Source organism: Danio rerio, chromosome 13 (assembly GCF_052040795.2).
Source record: "Danio rerio strain M-AB ecotype USA chromosome 13, GRCz13ab, whole genome shotgun sequence".
NCBI lineage: Eukaryota > Metazoa > Chordata > Actinopteri > Cypriniformes > Danionidae > Danio > Danio rerio.
In genome coordinates, this window is record NC_141033.1 from 41,794,749 (window position 1) to 41,815,000 (window position 20,252).

The 20,252-nt window shown below is 32.9% G+C and overlaps 1 protein-coding gene across 1 annotated transcript in view; it reads right to left on the reverse strand.

Moving 5' to 3' along the window:
* The window catches only part of col9a1b (collagen, type IX, alpha 1b), a 39,869-nt gene that overhangs the window by 5,833 nt on the left and 13,784 nt on the right, over positions 1-20,252 (reverse strand). The window contains 12 exon segments of the mRNA NM_213264.2: positions 2,322-2,376; positions 4,726-4,872; positions 5,056-5,088; positions 5,204-5,248; positions 7,828-7,863; positions 10,435-10,506; positions 16,161-16,214; positions 16,322-16,375; positions 16,452-16,505; positions 18,234-18,278; positions 20,099-20,152; positions 20,234-20,252. The exon segment at positions 20,234-20,252 is cut by the window's right edge and continues 35 nt beyond it. Coding sequence (NP_998429.2) covers positions 2,322-2,376; positions 4,726-4,872; positions 5,056-5,088; positions 5,204-5,248; positions 7,828-7,863; positions 10,435-10,506; positions 16,161-16,214; positions 16,322-16,375; positions 16,452-16,505; positions 18,234-18,278; positions 20,099-20,152; positions 20,234-20,252 — 668 coding nt within the window.

The following is a 20,252-nucleotide window of genomic DNA, read 5'->3' on the forward strand; positions in this document are numbered from 1 at the left end:
CAACATTCCAATCAGTCAGTTGGAATTAAAGGAAAAGTTTACAGTTTATGTTAAATTTAGGCTTACGGTTAGGGTCATGCACTTCTAAATAATTGTTATCAAACTATTATTCCCCTCTGATTTTGGGGATAATTTACAGTTATGATTAGGCTGAGGGGTAGGGAATAGATATGGATTATGTTTTCGAACAGAAATGATGCTCCAGGATGAACATAGATGTTAATCGAGGATCGCATCATACTTTGCAAAATCGTGACATGTCTAACACCACAGTTAACACATTTGGTAGACTAAACAGAGCATGACAGTTATTGCATTGTAAACTAAAGCTCAGTGACCATTAAAAAAAAGTCTTTTTGGTCTATAATATCTGTATAAAGTAATAATTGATAAATAATGCACACTCAAGGTGGTGACGCAACAGCATTATTTTGAAATTATTTAATGGATGGGAGTCAATTTTTTTTTGTACTATGGTTACTACACTGTTCAGATGTTGCATTTCATGATATTTGACAGGTTGTTGTTTTTTTCACACATCTCAACCAAAGCCTTCTGTTTCGGTTTGATTTGATTTTTGACTAATGTAGGATGTGAAATAACTGAAATGATTCAGCGTATGTTGACATAGAACTATAATGCAGTTAAACCTGCCTGGAACTACTTTGGCCATGCTATTCCCTGAAAATAATTGCATGGCTTAGAATGTTCATCAGCCAATCAGAGTCAAACATTTTAAAGTATAAAATTAATTATTCCGTTGCCTGCTTTTTGGCTGAAAGGTGTGCAATATAACTGTTTAATGCACATAGTGCCAGTCGGTTTTGATCACTTCTCTCAAACATTAGTAGTAATTACCACAGTAACTGCAGTGACAATTACCGGGGACTTCATTCATGTGTAATCTTGAGGACTGTGACAAGCACCAGGGAGCCCATTCTGGTCAAACAACTTTACAAATATGCTTTAAAGTATTTGCGAAGAGGTAGCTAACATGTCATTCTCTCTCCCATGTGTTCTCCTGTTCGGCCTGTTACTGATTCAATGTGAACTAGTTGATCAAAATTCAGTCAAATATTGCTCTGCAAAAAGCAAAACTAGTTTTAACTCGTCTATAACTTAGCAAATAACCACAGAATATGTGGGATAATCAATGGATGGCCACACATTTTGGACTTTAATGAATGTGAAATTTCTGCAGTGCCAATTTAAAATCCTTTAACCCTCAGCAATCCTTTTATTATCCTTTACTTATCAAATTCCACTCAACTTTAATAATGTGAAAAGTCAAATATGACATATTTGATGACCATAAGTGTTCTCACCTTAAGCACTGATTTAAAGCAAAGTTTCAAAGTAGACACGTCCATCATCATTAAAAAGTACAGAAATATTACACTGTTTATGCCCATGTGTATGCATTTAAGATTCTAGCACAGCATGATTTATACCTGCAGGACTGCAAATTATTCTAAAGCGCGTGGGCTACATTATAATATCAGATGTAAATATGCCAGACCAGGTGCAATGTTCACCAGTCCACATCTCTTAATGCCAACACCACAAGTGCTTTACATTTTGCAAATTTGAAATTAAGGCCCTAGACTAATTTTATTTTGTGAATAAGCAGATTATTTCCAGCTTTCAATATACACTCTGTGCTGCAGAACGCTGTTAAAGCTCACTCCTTTCATTTGTCCTCATTCATCCTTTGAATGGCGTTCTATCGTGTTTTCAATTTGCAATGGGAAATTGAGCATAAAGGAAGAGCATTGCTGCCGGTTCTACATCTTTCTTTTCCATTGTGCAAAAGGATAAAAGGGCAGAGCGATTTATTCGCGATGTAAAGAATCCAATCCCAGGCCGTGAGCCATTGAGCCGAGGCGAGGGTACAGTAGATTTCAACTTTCACTCAGAAAACATCCTGCAAATGTATGCGGGCCGATGCTCGACTGAGCTTTTTTGGGGAGGGAAAGAAGGAAAGTCATCACGTTGAGGCAAAAGTGCAGATCAGCTGAAAGCGAAATGAATTTTTCAGCAAAATGTGAATGAAAAAGTCATGAGGGAATCAGCGGAGTGCACTCAAAAGGACTTGGAGAGAGGCAGAACTGATGGCTAACTTTAGTAAAGTGTCTGCGCTCATCAGAGCAGAATCAAAAGGAATCTTTGAAACAAAACACAAATTTTTTCTTTCTCGCTTTCATCTTGTTGGTCAGCGGTTGGAGATTTCTAATGCCTTGGCGGTGTAATTGCGCCTCTGCATGCATCAAAGGGAAATGACTTTCATTTCTGAAATGATAAAAATCGGCTTCCAGACTTACCCTGCATAACTCGCATGCACACTTGTCTGATGTGTTGATCACTCGGTTCCTTGCCCTGTGAACAAAGGAGGAGTGGTTAAGAAGAATATCACAAACATATGACAGTTATAGTTATCTCATATATATATATATATATATATATCATAGTCATACGTCTGTGTGTATGTGTGTAAATATGACGTGTGTGATGTGTATATTATGTGTATGACTTCACTGTGGATGGCAAAGTAAGAATTTCATTGTACAGGGAAACTTGTTTTCTTACTGTCCACATAGCAATAAACAAATTGAATTTCATTTCAAGCCAATAAACTTTTCCCTGAAAGATCAACAAAATATTGTAATTATGTAGCTAGATCTGCAGTAGGTAGATCGCTGGTCACTGTAACAGGTGGAATGAACCGTCAACTTATCCAGCATATGTTTTAAACAGCAGATGCCCTTCCAACTGCAACCCAATACTGGGAAACATCCATACACTTGCATGCATGCAAACACAAACGGCCAATTTTAGGTTATTCAATCCACCTCATGTCTTTGGACTGTTGGGGAAACCGAAGCACCTGGAGGAAATCCATGCGAACACTCGAACCAGCAACCTTCTTGCTGGGAGGTGACAGTGCTAACCACTAAGCCACCAAATCGCCATATAAGATTTCTTGTAACACTTTAAATTTATTAACTGTCACTTTAAAAAAAAATAAACTGTGAATGCTAGCTAAATAAATGTATTAATTTCTTTTCATACCTAGACAGTGCAACATAATAATAATAAACTCAAAAAACATAACGCATGCATTCTGTCATTTGCATGTAAAGAGAAATCTGAGCTCAATGTTTACTTATTAATACAAAAAGGTTGACCACAGTGCTGTACACAAAACAATTCACTTTAAAAGATATAAGTAAAAGTATAATACCCATCCTTACCTACAATAAGAGCTTAATTACCTTAAAGTAATAACGTTCCCTTTTCACAAACTAAGCTGCCCGCACACCCCAAAATTCCAGATTCTTTCAACAATAAAACTAATTTATATATGGTCAAATGCTAATGAAAAATAACAGGTTTTTAACTGTCATTTGAACTCTATGGGCCCTATCATACACCCGGCGCAGTGTGGCGCAAGGCGTGACGCAGTAGTCTTTTGGTAGTTTAAGCTTGGCGCAAGAGTCGTTTTGAGGCGTTGCGCTACGTTGTTTAAATAGCAAATGCATTAGCACTCATTTGTGCGCCCATAGGCGTTCTGGTCTAAAAAGGAAGGCGTTCTGAGGCGGACCGCTGGCGCGTTGCTATTTTGAGAAACTATAATAGATTTTTCATTAGACCAAAACTAACCCGGTCTAAACTCCGGCGCAGAGTTGCGCCTCGCTTACGCACTGCTTAATACGCACAAGAGAGCAATAGGCAAATATCTTTACATATGACAAATTGTAAATATTAAGGATATATATATAGGATATAATAAGAATAGATATAGGATATAAATATAAAGGATTAAAGTATTACAAAACATTTTATTTTCTAGCCTACATAAATATGAAAAATCACTGCTTTTATGTCTTCATCTCGGGAGGCTTTTTCAGTTCATTCATAACAATTTGCTTTTGTATAATGTTATTATTATTAGCAGTATTATTTATTATATCCATATGTATATTTGTTTTTATTAAAAACGAGCTTAGATTTGCCCACCTGTCAGGTTTTAGACCATATGGGGCAAAGCATGTGTTTTAGGATATAACTGAGGTTTTTTAGCACATTTTGTTATTATTATTCATTTATTCGTTTGCTGTAAATTAGAACTGAATTTAGAAATAGTTTTGAAACGAATATTTGCGCTTAACAAACAAAAGTATCTATTTATAGACTAATTGATGTCTGTGCATAAAGGTTTCCCTATCCAAGAGCGAAAGTGAAAGTGATCCATTATCTCTCATTCTCATGCAGTAGATGCTCTGTTTAACAGTTTTCTGTTAAAAAACTGTTAACTGTTAACTGTGTGCTTGTGAAATGCTCATTTTTTCCACTTAGACTTACTTTGCGTCCTGTAAATAGCGAATGCGCTCTTGGCGCGACGCAGCTGACTCTTAAAGGGAATGGGAGATGAGACTCTAATTGGTTTATTCTCAAAACACATCTATAACTCATTAAGAAAATAAACTCAACCCTTTTAGACCATGCGCCGAAGCGCAAGGCAGATTTCCCGTCCTTAAATTAGCAAAAACGCGTCCTGACACGCCCTGAAAGCATTTGCGCCCTGCGTTTTGCGCTTTGCGCATGGACCGTCAAAATAGAGCCCTAAGAGTCGAGCATTGTCTGAGTAACTTTTTAACAACAGCACTGGATTATGAAACAGTCATTAATCATAGTTTCTCATTCATTGAAAGGTCGCTAACATACCGCTGGTCCCTGAGAGCCACGAGGTCCTGGAACTCCTCTGTTGCCCTGCATGCCGCGTGGACCAGCACTACCAGCAGGCCCCTCAATGCCAGGCTGCCCTCGAGCTCCCTGCGGCCCTCTGTTACCCGGATCACCCTGGTTTCCAACCTGAATTTATAACATAGTGGTATGTACAGATCATGCAGTACATTAACATGGACATCAGTCTTCTTCTTCTACTTCTACTTCTTCTACTTCTTCTAATCTACAGAGAGCTGAAACAAAGCCAAGGAAAACTCAAACATATTCGCTTCATGGAAAACATTCATAAATATTCAAGCAAGAACTCACTTCGCCTTTGGCTCCAGATTGTCCGGGGTCACCCTAAGTGCGGGAACAGCGAGAGAATTAAAGTTCACCACAATATTTCAAAGATTTCAGCACACATTGGCATATTGCATTCATATTATTTTCGGCTCTGTATTTCAGAGCTACTCACGACATCTCCCTTGTCTCCTGGTGTTCCCTCTGCACCTTGATCTCCCTATGATAAAACACAGCACCATGAGGGACATCATGTCATGTTTAATATAAAGAACTTCTGTTTTTGTAAAACTTCTAGGAGGAAGAGTTTGGTTCTGAAATTGTGAAGATTGTATGAGCTGCAGTTACTTTAGGCTCTAACTGCAGCTCATTCAATTCTATTTTAGAACCAAACTTTAGATCAGTTACTTGGTGTGATCATTATTTATTGATTATTTTTGTCTAAAATCAAATAAATGTGAGTTATATTATAGATAACTGGGGCTTGAGCTCTTTAATTACTGACATTTTTAAGATGATTTTATTATTAATGGCTGAAAATTGCAAACAATGACTCTTGACAACTGACACTGTTTCAATTTATTATATACTTCTATGTGAAGCTGCTTTGACACAATCTACATTGTAAAAACACTATAGAAATAAAGATGAATTGAACTGAACTGCACTAAAAAATCCTGTATTTACGCTATGTTAGGTCACATATGGACAAAATATTTTTTACATCAAATTTAAATTACAGTTGTTTACTCCAACTGTTGATTTTGTCCATGACCCAACATTGGATTATTACAACTGGTTATATTGAATTTATTTATTTATTTATTTATTTATTTATTTGTTTGTTTGTTTGTTTGTTTGTTTGTTTGTTTGTTTGTTTGTTTGTTTGTTTATTTATTTTATTGGTGCTGCTCCCATGTTGATGAAGTGTGATCAATAGACAATAACACAAACAAGGTTTTGTAACAGTATGTCAATTTTTGGTAAAAAAAAAAAATAATAATAATAATAAAATAAAATAAATAACAGCATTAAATTCATTTTGGCACCATGGCAACAAATTTGAGTTATACTAAAACTATTTGAGATATCAAAAGCTTTTTTGTGACATGTTTATTCAGAATTATCTGGATGAATGTATTTACTAAATGTAATTAAAAGCTAATTTAAAAGAAAAAAAACATTGTAACATGGGTTACAGTCTAAACATGGACTACAAAAATGGACCATAAACAATAATAACAAATCAATAAACTAATAGTTTAACAATTACATGAACAAATGCAAATTTGGAGAGGAAAATAATTATAAAAATGGTCACACTATACAACAAGGTTTCATTAGTCCAGCATTTACTAATGAATTAATAACATTCAAATTCATGCGCTTTGACATTATTAAATGCACTGTGAGTTAACATGAACTAACACTAAACTGTATTTTCATTAACTAATGTTAACTAACGCTAACAAATACTGCAGTAAATGTATTGTTAATTTTTTGTAAATGCATTAACTAACATTAACGAATACAACCTTATTTTAAAGTGAAGTAAAAAAAAAATTATAAAAGGAGAAAAAAAAAATAGATAAAAGAAGAAACAAGAAACCAAAACTTTTGATATCTTGTCAAAACAAAGCGTAACATGCTGCAGTTTAAGAAAACACATGCAATTACAAAAAAATGCCAGCAAATTAAGAAAAGATCTTCATTTGTTGGACAGCGCAAAAGTTATTAAAAACGCACTGCATTTCCTCACAACGTAAAAAAATAACAAAAACACGCTGCATTTTCTCACAACACTCACAAAAAGAACAGAACACTAAAGAAATGTTTCAAGAAGACCCAGAAGCGTGATGAACATCGCTGTGCCATGACTGTTGCTCTGCAGAGCAGTTGTAGGTGATCTTTAAAAGGTAACTTTTTTGTTTGTTTATTTTACATTCTGATTCCCCTTGTCCTTTGTTATTAGCCTAAACTACAATAAACTAAATAGCCGGGTTTGTTACATTTTAGGATCCCCTTAAAACATTTAAGCTGTGTTCCACGCTATTTAAAAGTGTTGTAAGAAAATGAAGCGCGTTTTATTAATTTGTTAGCGTTGCGAGAAAATGCAGTATGTTTTATTTATTTGCAGCATGTTTTTTTTTTTTAATGTATTTATGTTGTGAGAATTTGCTAAATGTGTGCTGTCAAACGGATGAAGATCTTTTCTTGATTTGCTAGTGTTTTTTGTAATTGCAAGTGCTTTCTGAAATTGCAGCATATTAGGCTCTTTAATTAATCATTTTGTCTCGATTAATGTTTTTTCATAATCGCTAGAAGCCGAAATCAAAACTGAATTTTCTATTAATTGCACAGCCATGAACTGGTACAGATATTATTGGCATTACACAAGGAATCATGACAAAAGAAAGAAAAAGCTACTTTTTTAAAGCTAATTTTTAAAATTAATTATAACTTCTAAAATCACAAATATCTGAAAACTTTAAAGCATGAAATGGAGACGTATGATTTCGTAAAGATATAAAATATGCAATTTTAAAATCTAAAATACTAAACTGGCATGCTGTTACAAATCTAAAGCAGTTATGATTTCTGGCTAAACCATTTAGTAGTTATAATCAAAAACTTAATAAAGGTTTCATATTTCCGGACCACATGATGGTGCTGTGACGTGAAGAGTAAATAACATAAATACACTGTTGCTTTTCCTAAATTGGTTTTAGCCTAGTTTTGTCAGATATGGTCAGAAATCTGCAGTGCGGTATCTGATCACAATGTGAGTCACGCTCTTACCGGTTCTCCCTTTGGTCCAGGTTCACCTCCTTCACCCTGTGTAATATCACATAAAGAAATTAATTCCCACGAACATTTAACTCAAAGCATGTGTTGTGTTTAAAGAGTTCTTTATAACAACAGTTATCCAGTAATGTATGCTCAGCACTTTGTTCTTTCTATAAATCCTAAATGAGTTTGAAGTGCTCAAGTTTTTGTTTTTATCCAAATGCATTAAGGAAAGCGTTGAGTTTAAAAGGAACCAATTTGACTTTCAAAAAGCTCATTGTACTTTCAAAGCTTTTTAAAACACCAGCGGGAGCGCATAATAATTGCAATGCCTTAAAGGTTGAAAAAAGTGAAACCCTAATTGAGTAAGAACAGGGAATATCAAGAGAGTTAGCTTTTAAAGCGCTGCAGATGACTTTTTATTATAGTGACAGTGATGCTGAGGTAGCAGAACTCAAAGTACTGTTTGCTCTTCCTTTATAAATATAGAGTTAAAAATAGAAGAAGTTTGATCAACTAAAAATGTGTGATAAACTTGTTTTATTTTCTTTATGTGTATTAAAATAGTATGTTTAAGCAGTCTGTGTTTTAAATGGTTGCATCTTGTGACACCATGTGCTGTTTGACTCTTGTCCATATTTTCAGTCAAATTTCATTGGATATTTGAATAGTCAAGTGCAACTACTTTCTCAGTCTTAATTATGTTGTATATTAGATACACGTGCAGTGCAATGTTGACATGCATTAGCCTGCGCATATTTTGATAAGTGCATGATAAAGCATTTAAAATTGATGGCTGTATGTTTTCATTTATCTGCTTTTATAAAGCACTTTTTGTTAGAAATGCATGGTGACCTAAATATTAGTTTAAAACAGCTCTATCCACAATATAATTTCTCACCACAGGAAAGGACACTAAGTGCTGGAGACAATGTGGGTCTCGGGAACCTAATCACTGGTACATTTTTTTGGGATTGTCAAGTAATATAACAATTTTGGGTAGAAGAAGAAGGAGTAATAGAAAACATACCTTAATATTACACTACCCTTTCAATTCCTGTTTTTTTATTTTGAAAGCTCTGCTATCCAAATAAGTAAATCTGAAAAATACTTACTTGATATTTTAATAATTGCAGCCGAAAAAAGCCATTACAAGACACCGGTTACCTGCTGAATCCCCAACAAATGGCTAGAAATAGTATATGATATTATGTGATGGAAAAAATTACATTTTTCCTTCTATTGCACCATCCAATCTTCATAGGAATATAAGAAAATATTACTATTGAATTCCCATACACAGAACAAACATTTTACAATTTACGACCCATAGCACTCCTCTTATTAGATTAGAAATTTACAACTCTGTTATTTTCATATATTTTATTTTATGAAACTTTTGTTTTTATTGTGTTCTGTACTTTATAGTTTGTAAAAACGAGAAATGTTTAGCAATGACAAATGTACACTCTTTTAAGTATATATTGCTACTACACTATAAATCCCAATAAGTTAAGGTGAGGTATTAAGTGAGGTATTTAATTAACTCATTACCTTCAACACTGAGTTTAAAATTATTTTCAAATTCATTTATTCATTCATTCATTTTCTTGTCGGCTTAGTCCCTTTATTAATCTGGGGTCGCCAAAGCGGAATTAACCACCAACTTATCTAGCATATGTTTTACGCAGTGGATGACCTTCCAGCCGCAACCCAACACTGGGAAACCCATACACATTTATTCGCACACACATACACTATAGACAATTTATCCTACCCAATTCACCTGTACTGCATGTCTTTGGACTGTGGGGGAAACTGGAGCACCCGGAGGAAACCCACGCAAACGCAGGGAGAACATGCAAACTCCACACAGAAATGCCAACTGAGCCAGCCGAGGCTCGAGGCTCGAGGCTTCTTGCTGTGACGCGACAGCACTACCTACTGCGCCACTGTGTCACCCCCTTTTCAAATGAGTATAATTAAATTTCAGTAAATTGAGAGTTAACTACACTCATTTTATTTGATAAAGCTGACTGTTGGGTTTTACAGTGTATTAAAAAAAAGAAAAGACGTTAAATATTAGAAATTATATTTGTATAAAATGATATAATAAAATGTCTAACTCCAAAAAAAAGTTCAAAATATAATTTAAAATAAAACTAATACACTTCAAACAAATCTTACTTAGAGTTTGTCTTGTTTCTCGAATTTCTCAAATTTTTTTAATTTTATTTAACTTTATTTTAATGTAATTATATTATTGATAGGGCTAATTTGAATGTATATATAGGTTACAGTGCATTTCTAAAATAAAGTGCTTCATAAAGCAGACTATTAAAAATATATACAGCCAGTGGTTTTACATACCTAATCATGCATTTATCAAAATATGCGTAGGCAAGTTATTATTATTATTATTTTTTTTTTTTGATCAATTTAAAAAAAGGAATTAACCACTACTTAAGGTTAGGGTGAAATTTCATTCTGATCAGACTCAATTTTATTATTTAAGGCGTTTACATGAACATTATTCAATCCAATTGAACCATGAATCCATTTACAAACGGATTATTTGGGTGAATATAAAGGTAGCCATTGTATGCACAATATCCTCACCCGGTCTCCTTTTATTCCTGGCAGGCCCGGCGGTCCAGGAAGTCCAGGCAAACCCAAGTCACCTTTAGGCCCCTGAAAAGACAGTCAATTTAAGCTGGCATGCAGTCAAGAGTCTGGCATTTACTGTAAGTCTCTGGTTTATCTATTCATATTCATCTATGCAGGATCTCTTTTGTCAACAGAGTGAAAAGTCTACAGAATCCCTCGGTTTCCTTTGCAAAAACACTCTCATGCATTTTTAATAGGGGAGCGCAGTCAGAGGAAATGCGAGACCAGGACAAAAAGGCAAATGCTGATAAATCTAGTGTGTAAAAGTGTACATCAGTGTACACTTTTTTTAACTCAGTTTTTTGCACTGCTGATTTAATCTACACTTTCACAGCAATATACAGATATTGTATACGGTATATGCATGCCTTTATGTTTTGGATGAAATGGAGCCAGTTTAATAATTGAACACATTGGTTTGAATCAGTCACATAAGTATACTCATTTCACAAAATCCTACCAATTTCTGTAGACTCAAATCAGTCACATTTCTGACTTCATGTTAAATTAATCAATAATTAATAATGCTTGCGTGTGTTGCGTGCACATTTATGGCTATATATGTATACAGTTGAACTCTAATTTATAGCCATCCTGTATTACGATTATTATTATTATATATATATATATATATTTTTTTTTTCCAAATGATGTTTAAGAGAGGAAGGTATTTTTCACAGTATTTAGTATATTTTTTCATCTGGAGAAAGTCTTGTTTGTTTTATGTCGACTAGAATGAAAGCAATTTGTTTTTTTTTAACCATTTAAGATCAATATTCTTAGCCCTGTTAAGCTACATTTTGTCTGTTGTCTACAGAATAAAACACTGATATACAACGACTTGCCTAATTACCCTTACCTGCCTAATTAACCTAGTTAAGCCTTTAAATATCACTTTAAGCTGAATACTAGTATTTTGAAAAGTATTTAGTAAAAAACTATGCACTGTCATCATGGCGAAGATAAAATAAATCAGTTATTAGATATGAGTTATCAAATGGGGGGTGGGTGGGTGTTTTCTTTTGGGTGGGCTTGAAGAGTTTATTGTTCATTGTAAAAAAAAATTGTAAAGATGCTGTGACCACTCACATGTAAAATCAATAAAAAATGTAATCACAAAAAAAGAAATGAGTTATCACATCTATTATGTTTAGAAATGTGTTGAAAAAATTTTTTTTCCGTTAAACAGAAATTGGGGGGAAAATATACAAGGGGGCTTATAATTAAGGAGGGCAAATAATTCTTACCTTAACTGTATATAGGATATGACTATACATGATAATTATATGCTTTGTACATTATGATTACATATATAGCTAGAGATTTATGTATGTTAAATCTTCTTTTTGGTTTCAGCATCAACATGCAGTTACAAAAGGGGCTTTATGTACATAGAATGAAAATAACATGCAGTTAAAGTGTTACTTTAATGTTTTAAAGGACTTTTGTTGAAAATAAAATGGACTTTTATGTTATGTCAAAATGTCACTTCCAGGGAGAGTGGGAGTTATTGTTTTGTTAGTGAACGGCCATGGTGGTCATGCAATAAAGGAGACGAGTTTAAAACTGTTGTTTTCATTTTAGTAGCGATTATTATATTTTTTTTTCATTAATTATTATCATCAATATATCATTGTTATTCATATGCCTGGCACAATTTTTATTGTATTTATTTTTAATGTAATTATTTGTATCACTATAAGTCATTATTTTATAAACATAAAAACAACAATAAAAAATTACCCTTTTAAAAAAATTATTTATAAAAATCATTACATAATAATTAATAATCATAATTGTATTTTTATCATTAAAACATTCATTTGCAAATAGTTCAAAAACATAAAAATTAACTAGGATGTTAGAGAATTTTTACAGTGGTAAATGTGTAATAGTCATTATTTCTTACTCAATTAAAACATAAAACAACAAACATACATCCAGCAGGATATAACCAAGCAGAATAATTCTATACAATTCATTATTAAATACCAATCTCTGTGTGTGTGTGTGTGTGTGTGTGTGTGTGTGTGTGTGTGTGTGTGTGTGTGTGTGTGTGTGTGTGTGTGTGTGTGTGTGTGTGTGTGTATGTGTATGTGTGTGTGTGTGTGTGTGTGTGTGTGTGTGTGTGTGTGTGTGTGTGTATATATTTATATACACACACACAGTTGAAGTCAGATTTATTAGCGCCCCTGTTTATTTTTTTCCCAAATTTCTGTTTAATGGAGGGAAAATTGTTTCAGCACATTTTTAGGCATAATAGTTTTAAAAACCTATTTGTAATAACTGATTTATTTTATCTTTGCCATGATAACAGTAAATAATATTTTACTTGATATTTTTCAAGACACTTCTATAAAGTTTAAAGTGACATTTAAAGGCTTAACTAGGTTAATAAGGTGAGCTAGGCAGGTTAGGGTAATTAGTCAAGTAATTGTATAGCGATGGTTTGTTCTATAGACTATCGAAAAAATTGGCTTAAAGGGGCTAATAATTTTGTCCCAAAATAGTTTTTTTTTTAATTTAAAGCTGCTTTTATTCTATCCAAAATAAAACAAATAAGACTTCCTCCAGAAAAAAAATATATTATCAGACATACTGTGAAAATTTCCTTGCTCTGATAAACATCATTTGGGAAATATTAAAAAAAGAAAAAAAAAATCAAAAGGGGGCTAATAATTCTGACTTTAACTGTATGTATATATATATATATATATATATATATATATATATATATATATATATATATATATATATATATATATATATATATATATATATATATATATATATATATATATTTAATATAAACTTCAAAACCTGAATAAATAAATGTAAATTGTTGGAAAAAAGGAATATATATTTTAATATTTTTGTCTTCGTTTCTTTTCATTTAACAATTGTATTTGTATTTCTTAAAGGTGATATATTAACTAAACATATTAACTATGTTTTGCATACTAATCAAGCAATTTTGCAGAAGTAGATGAAGCTGATAAAAATGCAAAGGCCTGATTGTATAAAATTAACTTGAGCTCTGCAGCTAAACTTCCTGTGAGCACAGAATCTGTAGTTGAGAAGTCTTTGGACGTTGTGCAGAGAATTAGTAGAAAAAGAGGATGTATGTATGGGTGCGGCCAATAGAGGACTGGAATGAATGAATGACAAATGACAAATTCCACTAAACTCCACCTGTTAATATCAATATTCACATTATCATTCATGTTCAAGCCAGTGTGTTAGTGTGTGTTCGTGTGTGCAGATAAGTGTGTGCTGATGGGAATGGCAGGAGAACAGAGGACTCATTGAGAGACACTGCTGTGAGACATTCTTTTGACTGTTGATTCTTTCCTATGAAAACAGAGCAGTAAAGTCCCATTCAAAAGACAGTGAGAGAGAGAAACCGCTGGCTCCATTCTCATCCACAGCCCTGCAGTGTGTGTATTTCAATACTGGGAAGATTTGCCTGGGTTTGACCCTGGCATTAGCATAATATAAAGTCATGAATTCCCCTAAAAGACTATTAGTGCAAAGTTTTCTGAATTCACTGCGCACCAAGCCGTCTAAATAAGTAAAAGCAGTTGAGTTTAGTGGATGTCAAGATGGCTTGCTTTCTCTTTGAACACTGGGATAATGGAATAATTTAAATGTAGTGCTGCCTATGACTTGTTTTGAACTCTGGGTTTGCTGCCAGCTCATAGAGGAAAAAAAAGAGATCTCTTTAATGTCAGGCGTTTCTTCTACACTAAAATCACTAAAGCATTTTCTTGGTTGGTGTGTTTGTCTCATTTTCCAGTAGCTACATAGCTAAAGGTTCAGAAAACAAGATGAGAAGTACAACAACATTTTTGTCTTTATAAAAATAAAAGGTTATTAAATAGTTTATTTTGTGCTTAAAATAATCATTTTCAAATTGTGTGGAAAAGAAACATTTTGATGTAAAAAAAAATGCATTTGAGGGCTAAATTAATAGCCCCCCTGTGAAATTGTAATTATCTTTCTAATATTTCCCAAGTGATGTTTAACAGAGCAAGGAATATTTTGACAGTATTTTCTATACTATATTTCCTTTTGGAGAAATATTTTTTTCTTTTAGTTTGGCTGCAATAAAAGCAGCTTTTTATTTTATTTTATTTTTTTTTTTACTATTTTTAAGGCCAATATTATGAGCCCCCTTACAAAATATTTTGTCTATACTGTGTATAGAAAAAAACGCAGTTATCTAATAAGTTGCATCATTAACTTAAATTGACTAGTTAACCGAATTAGAATTAATTAAATTAAACCTAATTAACCTAGTTAAACCTTTACAATGTACTTCAAGTTGTATTCTAGTATCTTGCAAAACATCTAGTAAAATAATATGCACTGCCATTAAAAGAAATTAGTTATTAAACTATTGTGTTAAAGAAAATATTCTCTCTGTTTCTCTTTATTTTGAAAAGAATTAAAATATAACAGGAGAGTTAGTAATTGTCACTTTAACTATATATTGAATAAACTATTTTATTAATAAAACTGAAAAAACTTTTTGAAGATTTGTTTTAACATTACAGCAGCTTTGATTTTTATTTGTTTTTTTCTTAACAAAGATGTATATAATACATATATACAACATGTATATAATGTAAAATATCATATATAGTATGTGACCATGGACCACAAAACAAGTCAATTATTTGAAAATATGCGCAAAATGTTGAAAATTCCTCAAAAACACACTCGTGCTACATTGACTGTATATCTCTATTCCCATCTCGTATGTCAACATTTGTTGTAATCCGTGTCTGTTTTCATATCTATATTAGGAAAAACATTTCAAAGAGGCTTCAAATTTAACTATGTTTCCTAAATTAGGTTCTTAGTAATGCACATGACTACTCAAAAGCTAAGTTTTGATATATTTATGGTAGGGTAATTTTAAAAATGATCTTTACTTAATTTTCTAAGGGTTTTTTCATTTTGACCCACACAACATATTTTCAACTATTTCCAAAAATAAACTTGCACAACATAAGACTCAATATGAACTCAAATCATTCTCATTCAACTATTTTAGGAGGAAACAAATTGATCTATACTATCTACATCCACGACATATCTCTATTCTGGTCTCATATGTTTACATTTGTTGTCATCTGTGTCGGTTTTTTATCTATATTAGAAGAAAAATCTCAGAGAGCTTTCAAATTTAACCATGTTTCCTAATGAAGTTCTTAGCAATGCTCATGACTACTCAAAAATCAGTTTTGATAAATGTATGGTAGGGAATTAAAAAAAAGGATCTCTACTTAATATTCTAAGGATTTTTTTTTTTTGACCCATAAAACGTTTTTTCAGCTATTCCTCTAAATACACTTGTCCAACATAAGACTCGATATGAACTCAAATCATTCTCATTCAACTATTTCAAGAAGCAAATAGAATGATCTATACTATCTACATTCACTGTATACCGCTACGTTTGTTTTAATGCATGTCTGTTTTCATTTCTATGTTAGGAAAAACATCCCAGAGCGGCTTCATATGTTTGCTGGCCCTTAAAAGGTGACCCTCGACCCTCATCTCTTACAGGCAAAGCTTTTCACATCATTCAGTAATTTCTATGATGAAAGTAAAGTACAGCAGATGCTTTCTTTGATACTGAAACCATCTCATTATACAGATTATGCACATACTCTTGCTCCTGGTTTCCCCATTGGTCCAACGGGTCCCTGGTCTCCGCGGTCTCCCTAAACACAAATAAACCATCATTACCTTCTAGATACTCTTAGGTGAGTAAATATAGACACTTTCGACCTGTGCATTAGCCATTAGTCATGCTGTATTGAGGACTTACAGCTAGTCCAATAGGCCCGATGGGTCCGAGTTCTCCTTGTTCTCCACGCTCACCCTGAATAGAGATATTTATTTACTACAAATCATCTGTTCATGAACATGTATGGTCAAGATTTAGACCATTTACTTACTTGTTTGCCTGAAGATCCCATAGTGCCAATAAGGCCTGGTTGTCCAGCGTTACCCTGTCATTGGAAGAAGTGTGGTATATATTATTGGTTACCACCTCACAAAATCATTGTCTCTCCAAGAACCACCATAATGACCAGTACTGAAATACATGAGCGTAGTAGGCCTATTTAAGAAGCTACAGCTCTGTACAGTTACAAAAAGGAGGCAGAGTAATTCTATTATTTATAATATTTTTAATTGTTAGCAACTTTAAACATTATAAACAGTTTGAACATTTACAATGTACTGTGATCATAGGAAATAAATTAAAAATAAAATGTCAACATTTAAATTAAAAGTTTATTAAAAATGGTAGGCTACTGTTCTTAAAAAGTAAAAAGAAAACTTCTGTACTTAAATGTAAAGTAGTAACAAACAGTAACCTATTCATCAAAACCTAGAATCAAGACCTAATAAATATAAGACAGAGGTCATCATATTCATACCACACTTTGAGAACCACTGGTAGATGCTGTTTTTGATGTCATATAAAGCAGTATACGATTGCATGTAAGATAGATGTTGTTAGTATTTTTTGATTTGCTATTGGATGTGGTTTGAATAAAATGTTAATATTGATTTTATTCTATAATGGTATGACGATATTTCTTCCAAATTTCAAATAAAAATACAAATTTAGTCTATTTTATTCATGACGTTGGTCTAAATGACAAATGTTAAATCAGATAAAATAAATGTTTATTACCTCTTACATTAAATAATCTAAAAATGTATACACACATTTTATTTGTTATTATTTTATGCAAAATGCTTGAAGTTACATTTTATTTTACATTTGGAGGATATGTTATTAGTGATTTAATGTGGAATTTTAAAATGTTTTACTTACACCCATAACTATATATATATATATATATATATATATATATATATATATATATATATATATATATATATATATATATATATATATATATATATATATATATATATATGCATATTTTTATTTATTTAAAAAAAAATGAAATGGCCCAAAAATTTACTCCAAATTTTTAAAGATTGTAATGTTGCTTGAATTTTATGTCCATTAGTCCAATCAACTTGGACATTATAAATGGATTTAAAAATATATTTTAAAAATGGACTCTAAAAATAAGTTTTATTAAATATTATAATGTATTTATAACTAAACCAAAGTAAAAATATTGGTAAAAAAAAATATATATATATATATTTGTTTTGTTTTTTTGTTTGTTTGTTTGTTGTTTTTCCCTACACTTTAGTGTCATTGGTCATAATAATCATTTATATGATAAAACAACACTCGGAAATGTAATCCTTAGCTAATTTCATATTTCTAATGCCTAAATTCCCATATATATTTTTGTATCATTTAATTTGTATGTATTGAATATTTTACATAGAAAACATTAATATTGCTTTTATTGTATTATCTGTATCAGATGGAATTTTAATATTTTCACAGTTCTAAAAGAAATTCACAAATAGCTTAAATCTTAGTTATAAAATAGTTTAAATTAAGCTTCATTTTTAGAGTACAAGCCCAACAAAGTATAGCTGTCATCCAATTAGATGTATAAAAATATCTTAATGGTTCTATATAATTAAAAAAAAGTTGCTAAGTCTGAGGAAAAGAAAACTTTTTCTTTTCTTTCTTTTTTTATCTCTTCTTTTTTTGCGTCACTGACCTGATAAAAGCTTTGTCAGTTCAGGGTGTTAAAAACATGATGACTTTGCACACTGATAAATTCATCTCTCACCTTCTCTCCTCCTCCACCTTTTGGTCCTGGGATTCCTGGTAAACCCTGCAGACACGGAAGAGAAAGTCACTAAATATCAAAGTAGCAGCTGCATCTCCCGAAGAAAGAAAAATGCCTTTAATTCATTCTGAAAGATCAAAGTCAAATCCAAAGGGCTGTACTTGAACCATCTCAAAATTAATGATGACATGAAATAGTGATGAAGAGCAGACATCACGCTGGATAAAGTCAGAGGTGTTTCATAATCTTGCCCTGCCATGAAATGGAGCGGACACAACATGCACAAATTGGAAATCGAAGTAAATTATTGATTTTTTTTTATTTATTTATTTTTACCATCTGCTACGGTGAGCTATTAGCTTCATGGCTTTAAAGGAGAAAGGTTAAACATAACATTACTGTATGACAAAAAGGTCAGAAATTCAGCAGTGCATGACTGGCAGATATAAAAGAGAAACAAATACTCTTAATCAAAGTATTGGAAAGTGTGATTTCTTCTGCTCACCAAATGAAACAGTTTTGTGTCAGAATAAATCCATTAGTCATTCATTCATTCATTTTCCTTCAACTTAGTCCCTTATTTATCAGGGGTTACCACAGTGGCATGAACTGCTAACTATGTATTCCGTCACATGTTTTATGCAGTGGATTCTCTTCCAGCCGCAACCCAGTACTGGTAGACACCTATACACTCTTTCATTCACACACACTTTCACAGCCAATTTAGATTCACCTATACCGCATGCTTTTGGACTGTGTGAGAAATCAAAGCACCGGGGAGGAAAACCAGGCAAACACGGGGAGAACAAACTCCACACAGAAATACCAAATGGCCCAGCCGGGGTTCGAACCAGTGACCTACCTGCTGTGAGACGACAGTGCTAGCCACAGAGCCACTGCGCCACATACATCATTCATTCATTCATTCATTCATTCATTCATTCATTCATTCATTCATTCATTCATTCATTCATTCATTTTCTTGTCAGCTTAGTCCCTTTATTAATCTGGGGTTGCCACAGTGGAATGAACCGCCAACTTATCCAGCTAGTATTTACGCAGCGGATGCCCTTCCAGCCGCAACCCATCTCTGGGAAACATCCACACACACTCATACACTACGGACAATTCACCTGTAACGCATGTGTACCAGCAACCTTCTTGCTGTGAGGCGAACGTGCCACCCACTGCACCACTGCATCGCCCCATACATTAATCAGTAATTTAAAAATCTATTAATGATAAGTTATATCATATTACGATAATATTTTTTATAGTTTAATATTATAATAAAACATACATTTTGTGACCAGAAAAAATATGGACAGTCCTCATTGCAAGTCCTAATTGCATATATTTACTTGTTTGTCGCTGCATTTATTTCATCAGAAAAATAGAACAAAAAGTATAAAGCTAAATATAATTTCACTTTTAAATAACTATTTTCGAGCCATGGCTGGGTCAGTTAGCATTTCTGTGTGAAGTTTGCATGTTCTCCCTGTGTTCGCGTGGGTTTCCTCCGGGTGCTCCGGTTTCCCCCACAGTCCAAAGATATGTGGTATAGGTGAACTGAATAAACTAAATTGGCCATAGTGTATGTGTATGAATGAGTCTGTATGGGTGTTTCCCAGTGATGGGTTGCAGCTGAAATGGTGTCTGATGTGTAAAACGTATGCTGGATAAGTTAGCGGTTCATTCCACTGTGGTGACCCCTGATTAATAAAGAGACTAAGCCGACAGGAAAATGAATGAATGAATAACTATTTTCAATTTAAATACATTTAAAAATGTTATTTATTTTCGGTACAGTAAAGCGGAATTATTTTTTCAAAATCTTTTAAAGTAAATCAGTCGCTAAGACTTACAGGCAGTCCTTGAAGGCCAATTTCCCCGGGGCTTCCAGCTTTTCCTTTGTCGCCCTGTAAAATATCCACATATGTATTATTACCACACTCTCTACATGCCAATGGTTAAACAATAAAAGCCTAAATCTGCTGTACCTTGGCACCTGGCATGCCA